Raw genomic sequence first — 17,837 nt, 5'->3', positions numbered from 1 at the left:
CAGAGAAAAGTGTGAATAGCCATGCACGCAGCACTGTGCACTGATTCAGTTTAGGCAACCAACCCACAAGGGAAGCAGAATGATGAAACGCTGCAAGATCTGTTTGTGAAGCACCCGTGTCAGTGCTCAGTGTGAGTAAATTATACTTCTGGGACAAGTGCACATCTGGGAGACCTCTTATCTTCCCTGATTTCCACCAGATGGGAGGGAACTGCGTTCCTTGCAGGATTTCCATCCAAGTCTCCACTACCAACTAGAGAGTAAGTCTGAGGCTCACTGCTCGGCATTACGAACGAAGATACTGAGTACAAAGATGAGAGGGACTCAAAGGACACATGCAGACTAGCTCTAGGCAGTCTGGCAGGAACTGTGTAAGGGACTAGAGCTAGTCTGCAGCAGTGGCTGTGATCTCCAGCAGAGACAGGAGAACAGAGCATGTCCCAGTCTTGTCTTTATTATCCGATTCTGCCAACTGCCCATTCGGCACCAAAGCAGTGAGGTACAGGCACACTCTACTCCACTGGTGACAGGAGCAGGGGAAAAGCATTCATCGCAGGACAGATATGTCAGTAACAAGCTGAGAGTGTGCTGCCTGCCAAGAGGCCAGGAGGAGCATCCTGGAGTCATGCATTTTAGCTGAGCATTAGGTAAGACCACCAACCCTGGAATGCACACGCTTCACAGCTGGACCCGAAGGGCATCGGACCTATTCTCCCCACCCAGTCCCACGTGAAGTTCAAGGGAGTCTGAATGCAAAAGGCAGCAGGGGATTTGGGGAAAGACCGAGCCTCTCCTATAGCAAGCAGGATGACAGCAGATGCTAGTGCAATGGGATGCTAGCGCAACGTGAGCTAACAGCAAGTTATCTTGCTACATGGAAAGCTTCTAGCTCACATCAGTTAAGTCTGAGATGCACTCTTTAACGTTTGAGAAAAAAATCCAAACAGTTTATGTATTCCATCAGCTTATTAGAGGAGATGGCCAACCAGAACAGCTAAAATGGGAAAAGCTTCCACAACCTGGGACAAAAACGGTCCTGGGTTTTAGGCAGTTTATGAAGAACCCACAAGCTACTGCAAGCAGCATACTCGGGAACCTTGGCTCATCTGGAAAATGGATAGATTTAGTTCATTTTGAATTATAAGAACAATCATGTCCCTAGCCCCCATTTGCTCTCAGCAACTCTGCAGGCCCTCAATGTAACGTCACCCTGCAATAGCCACACTGCAGAACAGCCTATGCAAATTCCAGTTGTACAAGCTGATACCTGGGACAGGCAGAGAAGGAACAGAAGATCAATTTTTGCTCCTGGCACTACTGAAAACTACAGTTCAAATACAAACGCGCTTTTGAGAACTCCTGCACTTCTGCAGTTTGGGTTTGATGGGCAATAGCCCTGGGGAATCCATCCCTGGACTCCAATGAGTACAGCTTAAAATTACCATAATTCCTCTACATATAAACAGTGTCATTAGACTTGTACTTTTAAAAAATAAGATCAACCCAGGCCAGGGCCAGGCTCTGCAGATAAAGTAGTAGCTTATCTCTTATAAATATTTTTAATATTTCTTAATTACAAGTAGTCCTCACTCCAGGTAATGTAACTGACACAAAGTACCTGCACACACGCAGCCCCTAGACTTTCACAGAAAGCCCAGGAGCAACCACTCTATAAGAAAGGAATCCTACCTCACAGCAAAGTAGGGGAGAGGGCACATGGCCAAGATAGCCTAAATGTGGGAGAAGAGTCATTTGGAGTAAATACAATAAAAAGGGATTTCAAACACCCTTCATATAAAGGATCAAGAAGGTTAAAGAAAAAACTGGTTCAAAAAGATGTACAAAACCAGGAGACCAACAGAAAACTCTGCCAAAAAATAACTTGCATTTAAATCAGAAATCAATGGCATCACACAATTCTGTTGTTAAAAAAAGGAAAAGAAAAGTGGAAATCTGTGTAAAGATCAGCATTTATAAAGAGTTATCATTAGCTCCAGAGACCAGCGTAATTCCCATGAAGTCCTGATGGAAGGGGGCCTCCTGCCACAAAGAGTTTTGTTCCAGATGAGTCGTAGCAATGGGTGTAAACAGCGTTTGGGAAGAAATTTATGTCAGAAAAATAATTCCTCCAGGTTTCATCATGATTCTGTGAAAGGAAAGTTTAGATTATTATTGTTGTCAAACAAACCCAAAGACTTGTTTCACAAAAGCAAAAGGTAGCTTCCAGAGCCTAAAATGTGATCTTCTGTGTTAATATTCCCTGAAGCTTCCGACAGATCAACTTGAAGATACCAGAGTTTTCCTGAAGCTTTTTCTGAGGACATTTGGGCAAAACATTGGACGGTGGGAAAGATACCAAGTTTCATGAGTTTTTAAACTTACATCACAATGATACAAAAGATAGAGAATTTAGACAAAGCCATTAACTGCTTTATGATAACATACAGGAAATTGAACTCAAGTGCCTGCCATGGTGTTACCTCAGGAAGTCACAGTTTCTAAAACTCCACGCAATTAAATTAATCCTCTCTTACTTTGAGTATCATGGTTTTAAAGGAAGACAGCATATTTTGTGTTTGAGGTTCTGAAAACTAGAATTCAGATTACATTCGAAAATATAAAGTTTACTAACTATATAAAAACTAGTTCGTTTATGAATCAGTGCATAGGAACAGTAGTCAGTATGCCTGACAGCCAAGCAACCAACCTTCAATACCCTTTCATAAAGCTTTTGTAGAAATCAGTTCTGCAGCACTTCTTGCTTTTCATGGTCACAGTTACTGGTTACATGATGGCTGTTTTGCTGAGACACATTTCATACAATAGCTCCCATTACTGTAAAAAGAACCACTTCAAGCCCTACGGCACTCCTGTGTAAAGGGTATCCTACAGCCTCAAGCTACTCACCAGCCAGCCTTTCCCCGTCGTCAACTTCAGTATTTCACTTCCTCCTAATTTCTGCCTCTGTCCATAGCAGGCACGTGGGGGCTTTTCATCCAGGAACCTCTGGGCTCTGATATCATAGAACAATAAGGAACCTTGCCCTGTTCCCACTGTGATGATGTGCTCGTAGAAGCTCACCGATCGAATACCTGTCAAACAGAGAAGGGACGTACAACGCAGTAAGGAAGATGGATGCTTTGGCTCTGCAGTGCTGCTGCTTAGTATTTGCTTCAAGAGGAACTACCTACTAGTATTCTCCACAACACGTAGGTTTCCCCACTGCTATGGAGCAGGGCTGACAAATCCCACTGATGCTATTGAAACAGCAGCTTCAATTACATATACTACTTCCCTTCTCCTCTGAGGCCATCAGCTACACTGACGGTGCATAGTAAGAAGCTTCATTCTCAGCAGGCCCCAGCTCTGCCAGATAAGCAAAGATCATAAGCCATTCAGGATCAAGAACAGCTTTGTTCTGTCTGCCACGAGCCTCTACGTGAACACACCATGAGTGACTACATGGCAGCAGACAGAGGAAAGAACATCACATTGGTTTCCCCATGAGCTCACACCCCATCTAGCTACCTGCCAAGCTGCGGTAAGCAACCATGTGAGAAAAATTACTGTCCCAGCTGCCACCAAGTGCATTTTGCTGATCAACAGGCTAGCCGGAAGAAAGTATAACCATAATAATCACCAGTCACTTTACTGCTAAAATAGAGCAGGCTCTTAAATATTTTTGAAGCTAACTCCAACTCAAATTTTCTCACACAAGCACACCTTACTCTTTGTAGCTGGCACTTTTAGCACTTCACCCAGCAATGAAACCAGACTAGAAAGCCTACAACCTAAGCACCACCATGTTACACCATCACAGGCAAAACTACAGCATGTTTCCAGTCCAAACAAAACGCTCTAGCACAATTCAGTCATGCCATTAGACTCAGTAAAAGAAGTACATTTTGTTTTCACAAAATCTAAAACTGAAGCCTCAGCTAAACAAGGATCCCTTGGAAATAGTCTTGGGGAGATTCTGTATGCAGGAATTTGCATTTGCAAAAGGTCCTGTCATCTCATCTCTATGTATTGTGCCAAAGGTGTATTCTGTGTAAGCACTCTACCCCAAACAACACTTCTACGCAGATTAAACCCCGCCACATCTATGCTTTTCCTTCTAGCACAACACGATGCTAGGTTATAAACTCCAGGACTTTTTAAGCCCTCTTTAAAGTACCAGTGAATTACAGCCTAAACAAGCATTCGCACAGGAAGGGAAGAGAATTGAGTTACACCAGCTACATCCATGTGCTAACTGCTGTCACCGTACCAAGTGGGACTGAACGTCACAAGACTGGTAACATCCTGGAACACACCCTGCAGGACACGTGGCAGTCAACATCCCAGAGGTACGGATGCAGCCAGGGAGTTTCCCCTTCCCCTTTGTACAGAGTCCTAACCAGAAACACATCCTCATCCTTCCGCCTCTGCAACCTGATGTTACTTACATCCACAGCCACCAGCACCTGTGACACACGCACTTAGAACAGGCAAGGTCACACTGTTGTGCTCCAGATGTGAGGTGAAGTCTTGGCTGCAGGATTAATATATGGGAAACCACTGTGCAAGTCTCACACCTGCTGAATTAGTTTACCAGTTCCGTGTAAGAATCTCTGCTTTAATTCAGAGAACTACCAATGCATCTGAGCAAGCTGGAGACATTTTCCCCACATCACCCCATTACAAGGGCCTGGCTCTGGCAAATACATGCAGAAACCTTTAAGCCCTCTGCAATCATCAAGAGCAGTCACTTGGATTAGAAGAGAAAGGCACAAGAGGGGACCTCCTCTTATTTTTGCTCCAAAAGTGCTCTTGACAAGCTACCCAGCAGAACACTCAACAGAAACAGGTGATGGAGAACGAAAGCAGATGGCATATACTTTTCAATGCATTTTATTAAAAAAAAAAAAAAGCTATAAAATGTAAAACAACTGTGGATCTTTCTCTAATAAAAAAAATTAGCGGAAGGAATCTGTGATGTACCCACTACTAAAAGGATGTTTAGAACAGGCTTTCAAGAACAGCACTTCAAATTGGCTCCTAAGGGGCTGAAGTACCTCAGATTAATCATTCCCATCAAACTAAAAGCACAACCTGTGCCTAGAACCCATCATGGTAAGCTCTTCTACATTCCCAGCACTCTACCACCTGTGGACCTGGACTATTTGGGTCAGCAAATTGAGTGTCACTCCTGAGAGGCAGGGAGGCTCTACAAATCCCAGAATGAAATGAAGATGCAGTAGTGTGTCCTACACAAGGAGCAGGCACAGAGTCTGTGCAAGCTCTGTCCACAACGTTAACATTGCTGCCTTCAGGATATAAAGTCAAGGGCAAACGACACAGCACTGCACGCCAGCTGAGCAGAAAGCAGTTGCTCTTGCAGATCATGAAGCAGCGTCCAGGGCCTGTGCTTCCCTGTGCAGCTGCTAAGAAAAGCAACACTTACAAAATGCACTAAAAAGCATTAGCTACCTTCAAATGTAGAGCAGACAGGGTTACACTGGGTAAAAACCAGCCCCCGTTCTGGTCTTACTAAGTGATGACCTTTCTCTGACCTGCTTTTGTACACAACACTAATGATCTGAAGTTAATGTGGCCTTACCATGTTCAGTTTTGCATTTGGAAGCTGAAAGCACATTCAGGTAACACTTCAAAGCACTTTAAAGTCAACCCAGATTTTAGTCCACAAATCAATAAGCAGCCTACTTTCTAGAGGTGCTGCACCACTCCAAATCCCAGTGAGACCAATAGAAAGTTGAAACACTCTGTATCTTGGGAATTAGTATTACTTAAGTGCCTCCACCACCACGGCAAAAAAAAAAAAAAAAGATCCGCCTACCACGCAGAACAGAAACCAGCAGTGAACAAAGGCTATCTCCAGACATGAACTGGAGATGCCCCAGAGATACTACCTACGCATAGATCCTCTCCCCAGCAGGGATGATCACATACTCAAGACAGGAGCTTTCAGCCACCAGCCACCACTGGGCACCACACCCCAATGTCTTGGTATTCCTTCCCTATCATACTTAAGGGTGAGAGTGTCAGGACCTCCACAGTGCCCTTGCTGACAGCGGGTGAGGACAAGGGCTTTTGCCAGTAAGATGTTCAGGTGAAAACATGAGCTGGTGAAGCACCTCTTCTCATATAATAGAAACTGAACCTGTATCTGAAAGCAGCAGACCCTGACAATATATTGAGACAGCACAGTTCAAACTCCAGTAACCACATAAATAAAACTTTCCTAATCCTTGCCTACGTGAATTCTGCTTGCCCAATGTGCCCCACATGACTACTTGCCCAATGAAGAGATGATGCCTAGTGTCAAGCTAAATAAGGACTGCAGCTTAATAGTCTGGGATAAATATGGTTTAAAATAGGAACCACCACACCATGCCTTCTCATGCTTGAAAATAATGGGTATAGGAAGAAGCTTATGGGACCATGTACCCTGCAAGCTCTCATGCATGGCACTGGTGTAAGGTTCAGTTTGATCTCCTTCATCCACATCAGAAAATGGAAACAGCACTCAAATTGGCTTTTTTTTTTTTTTTTTAAGAGTGAGCTTTTGTATAGTTAAAGAAACTAAATACACGTTGAAAATTAAGAGTATCACTCATGGCTTTAAAATTACAAAGCAAGCATTCAATCACAGCACAGACTCCCAATATGATAGCACAGAGCAGACAACATGCTTTTTTTTTTTTTGTTCCCAGAAAAAAAATGCAAGAATAGACAGCATTAATAGCACTATGAAGACTGGGTTTGCATTGAAATGAAATAAAACAGAGAAAGACACATTAAAAAGTAAATAGAAGTAAAATGCACACTTTCACACTTTTGAAAGTTTGGTAATATTTGGATGGCGTAGAATTTAGTTGATCATAAAAGCACTAATGTTGCCTATCATTAGATTTCAGGTTTGCTTTTAAGTTTGGTTTGTTGGTTGCTCAAGGAATACTGTCATAAAAGCAAAACTTACATAAGCTATTAATCATTTAGTCTATCACAGGAAAAACCCTTCCTGTTTATTAAAAGCTTATCTTACTGCAGCCTTAATAGCTACTTCTGTAAGCAAACCATTTGAAGCACCCTTCGACAGGTTTCTTACCACTGCCTCGTTCCTTGGAACAGACGGATTTAACATTGTGAGAAGGCTGCCTGGGATCCAGAAAGGAGACGTGTGCCTGGGATCCTACTGCATACACTGACCACTCCTGACCATAAGCCAAACACACGTTCTCCCTGCAGTATGGCAACTTTGTGGAAAGTAACTGGAAACAGAAAAAAATAAAATCAACCCATTATGAGAAAAAAGCACGATGTTAATAGAATAATTCCATAAGATACGTTCAAGGAAGTTACAGTGAAAAAAACCAAGTGCAGCTAAAAAAATGAAGTGCTATTTTTGTGGTCAACGTAAGAGAAAAGCAACAACCTGACCTAGAGAAAATAACCCAGAGGAGATGGGATGCCTTATCTGAACCAAACTGAGATGATAAAGGCTGAAGCTAAGTATTATGCAAAGAACAAAAATTTCAGCAAATTGTTTTACATCTTTCTAAGCTGCCGTTATTTCTTCAACAGGTGTACACAGACATTAGCTCCCAGCAGAAAAAGCTTACCTCACACTCTTGCAAAGAGTTTGCTGTGTTTGATCTGCAATTACACTTAAATAAGCGCAACTTCATTTATCAACGCTGCTAATCAAGTATCCACTGTACTTTATGAAACGGTTCACTTCAGCTCACCCAAAACTGACAGAGAGTTAAGACCACTTCCCCCCCTCCAAAATAAGGAGACTGGAGACTTTCTCTCCCCAAGTTCTAATTTTTAGGACATTGTATTTGACATAAAGCTTTAAGTATATTATAAATACTGCTGCTCTTTCTCCAAGCATATAAAGGAGATGAAGAACACTAAACAGCCTTAACTGCTAGGCAGTTTTTGAAATTTTACGCCAACAAACAGAAAAGCACCTTTGATAATGTGTGCTCTGCTTTCCAAAGATGAAAATACCCATCTAGGGACACAGCTCCCAGCTCCTATAAAAAAAAAGTAAGAAAGTTAGTTTCTATGTTATAGATGTACGTACAAACTCACACTCTCTACTAGGCAGGCTGCATACTCTGGATTAATCTCATCCATAATCCTGTACATGCTTATCAAGATAAATTTTCATTTTATACTGATCTTGGTAGAACACAATACAGCACACAAAGCTGTCAGGTAGAATAAGAATTAATAAAACAGTAAATAACAAAAAATAACTTTTGAAAGTATAGATCTTGTTAGACAATCAAATAATGAATTATTAGACAGTACAAGCTAGAGTTGACAATTCTCTTCAGCAGGTGCCACACTGATTCTGACCCTGAAGCAAACATTTCTTTCAGGTACTACTCTACTGAAAAAGCTATATGAAGTCTCCATCACAGAGGAGTAACTAACAGCCAGAGAGAAAAATAAAGCCCACAGGATCACCGTGCTTCTGAGAGCGCACCCACCTTTGCTTCAGACCTTCTCTGTTCTTTGAGAGCAGAAAGAGAAGTAGTGGAGGATGAATTGCTACTACCACAAGTAATAACAAGAGATCAGCATGGCGGTGGTTAACATTTACTGTTCATCCAATGCCAACAAAATAACACCAAAGCAAGCACTGGTGCCTGTCCAGTGTGTCAGTCACCTCACTTGCTGAGCAATCCAGTAGATTCAGTCATCAAAAGAGGAACTGCCTGAATGTTAGCTGGTCTTCACAAAAGGTGAAGGAAAGCAGCAAGAGCACTCAAAAGCAGAATTCAAGCTGAAAGAGCTGTTTTGGTGCTTTATCTGCTTCTTGTAAACACTCCCTGTCTCCCCTGCTTAGGATACAAGTCTGAAATCAAACACACAGGAAAACTGCTCCTTCTGAAAACATACGATTTATTTTTTCTACTGGACTTCTCCATTTACTTGGGGCAGAAGCAGACAGCGGATAAAGACAACCTCATATGAGGAGTATGCAAAAGGATTAGGAAAAAAATATTAGGTCGCTTTTCTGGTATTTTTGATCCAAATTACTTTTTTCTTTTTCTAACACATACAGACAGTTTTAGGACTTCTCAGTTGTCTTGCTTACTGACCTTGTTCTTATTGTTGAAAGCCAATGCTCGGACTTTGCAGTTGTCAGGATTGGTGTTCTCCTTGGGGATATCCTTCAGAGCTCTATGTGTTATGTGGGCATAGACAGGAACTTGAGAGAGATTATGCCTGGCATCGCTTTTGGACAACACATCCTCTGTGACTTCCCAGAGACCCATCGAACCATCCCGTGAACCTGAAAAAACATTCCATAAATAAATACTCCATTTCACATATACATAATTCCCCTTTCAAAAAAAGGAATAAACAATGGGATATGACAGAAAGAATACTATTAATTTAATCTAACTGAACATGCTGTTGGTGCCTATACATTAATTATTCTCAACAAAACCATAATTTTACTGTGCTGTAAAGTTCATAACATTCTGAACTCTGTCACCTGGTTTGTCTACATGGTTTCCAAGCAGCTAGATCACTTCATTTGTTTTCAAACTGATTAGGATACATCAAAAGCCACAATCCTGTACAACAATTGCCATTAGAGATTCACAGGCAGAATAAACTCAGAGGCAACTGAATAGCCTGTGTTCAGCCTGGTTTACCTAGGCTGAGATTAATAGCCTGTTAAGCCAACATAAACACCTCCAAGAAACCTCAGTTGGGTTTATACCAATTTAGGTTCATTTCATCTCTGTTGGTATGCTTGTGGATATGTACACGCACGTTCATGAACCAAACAGAAACAACTATTTCAAACCACAATTCGTATTAATTTGTATCAAATCTATTTTCAAGATTATTTTTCTTAAACCCATGCAACCTTTCATTTAAAAAATGACACAAGAACTGAGGCTGAACAAACACGAACTCATTTTATTTCTCTACTGAATTTGAAGATACTATTAAAAAACATGAATCAATGAGAGTAACAATACTGGATGAAGGAAGCTGAATGTCTGGTTTGCAGATCAACACAGGCTTAATCCAAGGCCCTATACCCATCCCTTCTGGTATTTAGGTATCTGCACCAGACTATTTAAATTTATAGGCTTTGGTTCGTCATAGGGAACAAGCTGCAAAGACAATTAAGCAAAACATCTTATTGCAGTACGAGTGGTCCAGCACAACAGAGATGGCCTTGCCCCCTCGAAGGTGGATTCAGTCCTTTGCCATTGTCACCTACTACAGCCAAATACAAAAGGAGCTTCCTAATGGCACTACATAGCAGCAGGCAGCACGTGACACTACATCCTGCCATCAATTTACACGCTGATGTTTTTTAATGGCACCTAATCTTGTTTGTTGTGGAGGCTGAATACTCAGCTGTAGAATTTCTAAACACCTTGACATTAGGAGGAAGCTGTCCCTTAGAATAGCCCTAGCAGGGGAAAAAGTCCATGTATGTTGTTCAACTGGTTAGCCCTGAAGCCAAGGACAGTATCATCTGTTACCCTAGGCTCAGGCCATCCTGGTAATTATTCAGCCCACCTAAAGCATTTGCCATGGAAATCTTTCTATCCAGCCAGTACAACTGAGAGGACTGATGCATTCTCCCTCAGCTATGGCTGCTTAGCCAAGAGTTCAATTTAATGCTTATGGACTACTGAAATACACTGCTGAGCATGTTACAAGCAGAGCTCTGCCTTGTTCTTGTTGAAGTTAACACGAGCAAGAGAAATAATCAAAACCCTGGTCCCCTTTGTACTTTCTAAACAGTTTTGACGGCAGTGAGAAAATATACTGACAAGTATCGAACCTCAGGCTATATGATTGGTGTGATCCCCCATGGGATCAAATGCCCTTTTTCCTTCCTGTGGCATTTAACCTGCCCCAAGAAAGTCACAAAAAAAAAAAAATCACTTCCAGTTTCTTAATTCAGATAAAGGTATTTGCTATATCCTTAATGTCTGGAGTTCAAATATTTCTGCTCCACATTTTCAGATACAGATGTTATTGAAATCTGTAAGATCAAAACAACACCACAAGTTAGTTGTCTTTGTTTTTTCCTGATTAGGATCATCAGCAAAGTTCTCAAGAACTCAGTTTAGCAATCAGACTTCCCAATTGCTTTCAACAAGTTTTCCCTGGCATCTCAGGTTCGGGAGACTAGAACCTACATCGTGCTAATAGAGGACACGGCAGTCTTCTACTCACACCTCCACCCTTAAGCATGCAGAAAACATTGAGAGTAACGCAGTTCAATCTCACATGCTATGTCTCTCTATTCCATTGGGTCCTTACCTTTCCCTTGGATATCTGTTATCGTCTCTGCTGCCCTCTTCAAGCTTATTAGTGACAATGTTTTTTTAATGCAGATATTTGGGTTGGACACTTGCAAGGTTCAAGTTTTATATTAAATTCAAAACTAAATTCCAGCATTAGCTTTTTGGGTTTTGAAAACAAAATAAAAAAAAAATCTTAATGAACTAACAATACAAGTATTTGATTCTTATATTATACTGTTAAGTTCTTCTGTCGCCTGCAGTTTGACACCCGCCCCGTACAGAATACTACACCCTGTCAGCACAGAAAGACAGTAAACTACTAAATAAGGATATTATTATTGCTGCATTTACTTAAGTAATACTTTATGAAGTTACAATGATTGTCCAACTAGTTACTAAAAAGTCATTAACTGACGTTTTCTATCACACCTTTCTGTATTTAACTGCCATAGTATATGTGCATATACATATGCACACACACACACACAAAACGGAGTTTTCATTAATTAGTCTTCCATAGGATTTCACAGCATCACAGAATGGGAGGAGTTGGAAGGGACATTCGGAGATCACCTAGTCCAACCCCCCTGCCAAAGTAGGTTCATCTAAAGCAGGTTGGACAGGAATGCATCCTGGTGGGTTTTGGATATCTCCAGAGAAGGAGACTCCACAGCCCCTCTGGGCAGCCTCTGCCAGTACTCTGGCACCCTCAAAGTGAAGTTTTTCCTCACGTTCAGATCCAGTTTGTGCCCGTTGCCTCTTGTCCTAATGCTGGGCACCACTGAAAAGGGTCTGGCTCCATCCTCTTGACACCCGCCCTTTAGATATTTATAAGCATTGATGAGAGCCCCTCTCAGTCTTCCCTTCTCCAGGCTAAACAGACCCAGGTCTCTCAGCCTCTCCTCATAAGAGAGGTGCTCCAGTCCCTTGACCATCTTCGTAGCCCTTGGCTGGACTCTCTCCCGTAGTTCCCCGTCTTTCTTGAACTGGTGAGCCCACAACTGGACACAGGACTCCAGATGTGGCCACACCGGGGCAGAGTAGCTGGTGAGGATGACCTCCCTCGACCTGTTGGCCACGCTCTTTTTAGTACACCCCAGGATGCCATTGGCCCTCTTGGCCACAAGGGCCTGGTGCTAGCTCATGGTCATCCTGTTGTCCACCATGACTCCCAGGTCCATCTCTGCAGAGCTGCTTTCCACCAGGTCAACCCCTAACTTGTACTGGTGCATGGTGTTATTCCTCCTCAGATGCAGGACCCTACACTTGCCCTTGTGGAACTTCATTAGGTTCCTCTCCGCCCAACTCTCCAGCCTGTCCAGGTCTCACTGAATGGCAGCAGAGCCTTCTGGTGTGTCAGACACTCCTCCCAGTTTTGTGTCATCAGCAAACTTGCTGAGAGTACACTGTCCCCTCATCCAGGTCACTGATGAATATGTGGAACAAGACTGGACCCAGTACTGACCCCTGGGAACACCACTAGTTACAGGCCTCCAATAGACTCTGTGCCACTGATCTCTCTGAGCTCTGCCACTCAGCCAGTTCTCAATCCACCTCACTGTCCACTCATCTAATGCGCACTTTCTCCTACAGGAATGTTATGAGAGACAGTGTCATTTCAGGAAACTGATACTGCTCTGCTGTATTCCAAAACTATTAACTGATAATCAACAGCCCTCTTGAAATTATTATTCTTGTATGAAATCCCTCCCTGTAGTTAATTGTGTTTAGAGATCCTCTCATGGCAGTACCTACTGAAAACCCAGTAATACTCCCTCCAATATTAGAAAAATCAAATCTAGATGAGGGCCCTACAAATAAAACAAAGTGAAGCATTGTACAAAGACCAAGAAGCATTAAATAACCAAGTGTCCTGGTTCGAGCAACACGGGACTAATTTCTCTTGTAATACTTGGGAAGACTGCACTTTCAGAAGACTAGTGTCTGAATTTGGGAAAATATTTACTTCATAGCCAGCTACTGTGCGTGGGTTTCAAGGTCTCAGTGTTTTTGAGCTTGCCAGGTGCAGGCAGACCTGAGCACTTGACCCAAGCTGGCCAACAGGATTATTTCATACATGAGCATCACATTCAATATAAATTAGAAAGTTTGCTGCAAAGCTCTCTCTCCCGTGATGGCTGCCACCCTGAGAACTTCTTGCCCCACTGCCAGACTCCTGAGCCCTTCCCTTCCTCCCAGAGTCACAGCGCTCACAGTGCCCGACATTTACTGTCTGCTGCTGGCAGTGCACAGCTTCCTGCAGACAGAATTGGCTGAATATAATCTTTGCATATTCTGTATTTGTATCAGGATCAATAGTTTTTTTTAGTGCTATTAATGTTAATTATCTAATCTTATTCTATTAAATCTGTTTATATTTCAATGCCTGTGTTTCCTTGTTTTTTCCTGATTCCCCTTCCCAGGTGGGGAGGGCTTATCAGGTGATAGAATGATTGCCTAAACAACAATAAATTGTTATGGGTTTCTCAAACTGTAACACCAAGGTAGTTCCAAGTGGTTTCAAAAGCCCCAATAAAGGTGCTTCCCTAAGACCTATAAAGTGCTGTACATCAGTATAAGATTCTGGAAAGGTATAAAAAAAAGAAAAAAAGTAGAAAATTGACTTTACCAGAAACAGCCATAGTATCACTGATCCACGCAATTGAAAATATCCAGTCCTTATGACCATCCTAAAAGAAAAAAAGACAGATTTTTCTGTGCCATTATACTCTAGAGCAGTCTCAAAGCAGACAATTATTCTTCACTTAAATTTTTAGTACAAACTCAGAAGGAGCGACCTACATTAAGAACATACAGAAAAGATTCCAATATCAAGCTGGAGCTGTTATGTACCTAACAGTAATTTTACCTTTTTTGGTTTTTTAATTTTGAAGTAAGTAAGTAATAGAGGACAACTGGGTGATGGAAAAACAGCTCTCTGACAGAGGACAAACTGATCTCAATTCTAAGGACTTAGGTTTCCATTTTGAAAGCAGCATTCTTTACTTCTGTAAAGTAGCTACATACTTGTATTTCCTCAAATGCAAATCCTTACTGTAAAAAGTAACCAAAACCTTATGTTTACAATGTATGACCTACAGATTAATTTTTCAAGACTATTACTTCAAGAATCTTTTCTTTAGCAGGTGAGAAACCTATAGGAAAAAAGAGACCATAAAGCTTTAGTTCTGTTTGAAAAGCTGCAAAGTCACAGCAGCAGGCAAATGAACATCAAGTCATGCAAATCTTCTGAGTTGAGCCTTTCTGCAGCTGGTTATCTGCTACAGCAGAAACTCTGACCTGACCTCTGCTGTTGTAGTCAATGCCTATGTGAAGTCCTGAATCAAAAACGAGAAATAAGAGAGAAGTGGTTACAGGACTCCACTACACTCATTTCAGCCTTTTTTCTTTTTTAAAACCAGCTATTTTAAAAAGGTCTCATGATGTTTCAGAAATACAGGGAGTACCAGAGCCTATCAAACTGCCCTAAGTTCCACCTCTGGAATAATATATACATAAACTGCACTGGAGAAGGGGAAAATTCAAACAACTTGTAGCATCTTTTCAATTTCTCAAAAGAGCTTTTCCACTAAAACTAGTCTCAGAGGTCATAATCACAATTAGACTTCAACATTTAGGATTTTTTTTACATTTTCTGTGCTTAAAAGCAATCTGAAGTAGACCTGAATGAGGGTGAGGAAGATGAAACATGACTCAGAACCCTGAAATTCGTCTCACGTGTTTGCATATTCACTCATATTTAAAATATTTTGTCAAAAAAGACAATCAGGAATGTTTTCAAGCTTTCATAAATTAACTCTCCCCTACAAGACTCCCAAATCTTAACCCTTCTCTGACCTTAGGCAATTCAAAGTAGCAGTTCTTGCGAGTGACAGAATAAACCTTCCCCAAATACTCCCACTTACATCTCCCACACAGACAGGATCAAGTGTAGGCAGACGATAAATTGCAAGACTGTTGGGGTTGTCTCCACCTGTGGCCAGAAGGGTCCTCGATGGGTTGAGCTCAATGGCATGAATACCACATCCCTGCTGGTTCACCATGCCGGGTTCACGATCTTTCAGAATAGGAATCTTGGTAATTTGACCAGTCTGGACATCTACCACAAATAACTGGGGGGGAAATAATAAAAAAAAAAAAAACAAACAACAGGAGATGCAAGTCATCACTGAACAGATAAGAAAAACAAGATGGTCAAATATTCTCCCTATTTTGAATTGACATTCTTTTCAAGTTGGAATCCACAAATGCTGCAAGTATGGCTGAAAAATGCATAAATACCTTCTTACAAGTAAACTAGCTTCATTACAGTGGGCTTTATTTCAATCATCCCATTTGGTTTTAACAGCAATAGAGGTGAGAAATTTGTCATGGGAGGATTCCCATTTAGCCAAACCATTGAATCTAAAACTCCCTTCTCTGTTCAATCCTGTAAAAAAACCAACATTGTTTGCCAGTTTCCCCATACAACAGTGAGAAAGTGACCCACCTCAAAACAGCCAGTAAAACCCAGCAGGCTTAGCACAAGCTTGCTGCATCCCAGGTAAGATACTTATCGTGATGATTTGGCTTTGGCGAACTGACACTTCATACATTTATATAATTGGAGTTTTATTTCTGGTGATACACAGCGAATATTAACTAGATATAGTACTGCCAGTGTGAACATCTAAAAAAAGATATCTAGTTACATACCTCATCCTGCAAAAAAAACCTAGAAGTTGGTGCTCTATGTCACTGTCCCCTTGGCAGAAAACTCAGTTACAAAGCCTTACAACCCTTCAAACAGACATCATTATACCCAGAGTTATGTCAGCTCAAACATATATGACCATAGAGTTACAATCTAAAGCAGAATAAAGGTTTACACTGCCTGCCAAAGTGCACTTCCATTTGGGAGGCTCCTGTGCTGGATCATTTCACAGATGTTGTTCAAAGAGCAGCTGCACTAAGTCAGATAACATAAAGGGACAAAGCCCTGTGAGGAACATGAATGAGAAGCAACAAAATGAAGGATCTGAAGCCGACTTGGCACTAAGGAAAGTGATATAGAATCGCAGCCTAAGATTATAACTAAATTCCACCCCCACTCCCCTTAAGTTTGTTCCTTCTATAACCAAAGAACATTGTCTTAAAGCCTCTGGAAGTGAACTGAAGAGAGAAGACAACAACAAAAAACCCAAGAAAACTCAATGCAATTAAAAAAAATATACCCCTCAAGGAAATTGTTCTGAAGTCCTTTGTCAGGCATTTCTAGAAGGACGGAAGAGAAATCTAGAGGTTCTCACAGAGGAGTTGTAAGTGAAAGTTGGTTTTGGTGAACTCTCACAGACTGTAGATCTGTTCGTTAGTAAGCGTGAAAAAACTCAAGAAAATTTAACAGCCTATTATTCTCAATGTACTGAACTAGCAGAATACGAACATCAAATCAAAACCTGATAAAAGTATGGTAGTTAAACTCATTCTGCAGAGAAAGCTGAAATCCACTAATCACTATTTGTGTGTTCTGTCTAGAATCATGCACCATCTTCAACCCGCAACTTTCTCTGTAGGCAGCAGTCTTGCACAAAGAGATGACTGTTCCTACAGGGACTGAATTTTCATGTTTAGTTCTTTATTTTGCACACAGGTGTGGGATCAGGCAACAGCCAAAGCGCAGCTGAGTAGGAGGGAGGCACTCCTCACTTCTCCCAAGCTTCACAATGCAGTTCAGTGCCTGAGACAGCAGGTGAAAACATGATGCACACAGCAGCCCCTCTGCCCTAACTGTGTCCCTGAAAATTAACACCTGCACTGTAGGATCACGACCAGTAATTCCCTCTCCTCTCATCCTCCCTTGTCCTTCCCCTATAAGTGCATATCGTCTTTTCCTCCTCAGTATTTGTTTCCAGAGGGAAGACCCAATTCCTTCCCCTATCCTCCTTCAACTGCTGAAAATAAACCCAAATCAACACTTAAGTACCTACGATTATGGCTTGCCAGTGTCATCTGCAGGTCCTAAAGCAGGAACTAACTAGGAAAACACATCCACACCTCAGGATATCCATAGAGTCAGGAAAACCATGCTTCAGCTGGAAGAGATTCATACTTCAAAGAGCACCTCAACAGGTATGAGGACTGAAATTAAAAACCCTTCACATTCTCCAGTCTGACACCACTGTCATACATCCATGTTTGGTACTAGGTTAATAAAGACCTACTGTAGTGCAAAATTCCATTAGCTAAACTCTAAACTAATTGGGCTGAAAAGATAAAGAACTTGGAAAAACACAACGCTGATGCATCAGACCCTTATTTCTCTCCTGGATCTTCAATCTCAACATCACTTTCCTGTAACAAGTTTCCAAATTAAGATATACTAAGAACAGCAATAGGACATATTTCTTGCAGTGCTTTCATCTGCTTATACCCCACTCTAATCCATAGTCAGCACTTGAATTGCGTTGTAATTTCCTCAGTTTTCTCTTCCAGTTGCATAGTATTACCATAAACAGAGCAGCAACCGCT

At 41.6% G+C, this 17,837-nt stretch overlaps 1 protein-coding gene across 1 annotated transcript in view; it reads right to left on the bottom strand.

Annotated features, from left to right (window-relative positions):
- Positions 1-1,154: 1,154 nt before the first annotated feature.
- Positions 1,155-17,837, bottom strand: part of DCAF12 (DDB1 and CUL4 associated factor 12) — a 25,395-nt gene continuing 8,712 nt past the window's right edge. Inside the window, exons 2-8 of the mRNA XM_009889758.1 lie at positions 15,236-15,442; positions 13,939-13,999; positions 9,123-9,316; positions 7,980-8,045; positions 7,112-7,274; positions 2,908-3,092; positions 1,155-2,146 (exon numbers count right to left, since the gene is read on the bottom strand). Of these exons, the coding sequence (XP_009888060.1) occupies positions 1,988-2,146; positions 2,908-3,092; positions 7,112-7,274; positions 7,980-8,045; positions 9,123-9,316; positions 13,939-13,999; positions 15,236-15,442 (1,035 nt within the window). The 3' untranslated portion in view covers positions 1,155-1,987. The remainder of the gene's footprint in view (positions 2,147-2,907; positions 3,093-7,111; positions 7,275-7,979; positions 8,046-9,122; positions 9,317-13,938; positions 14,000-15,235; positions 15,443-17,837) is intronic.

Source organism: Charadrius vociferus, unplaced genomic scaffold (assembly GCF_000708025.1).
Source record: "Charadrius vociferus isolate BGI_N301 unplaced genomic scaffold, ASM70802v2 scaffold37, whole genome shotgun sequence".
NCBI lineage: Eukaryota > Metazoa > Chordata > Aves > Charadriiformes > Charadriidae > Charadrius > Charadrius vociferus.
This window is presented reverse-complemented; position numbering and strand designations above follow the sequence as displayed.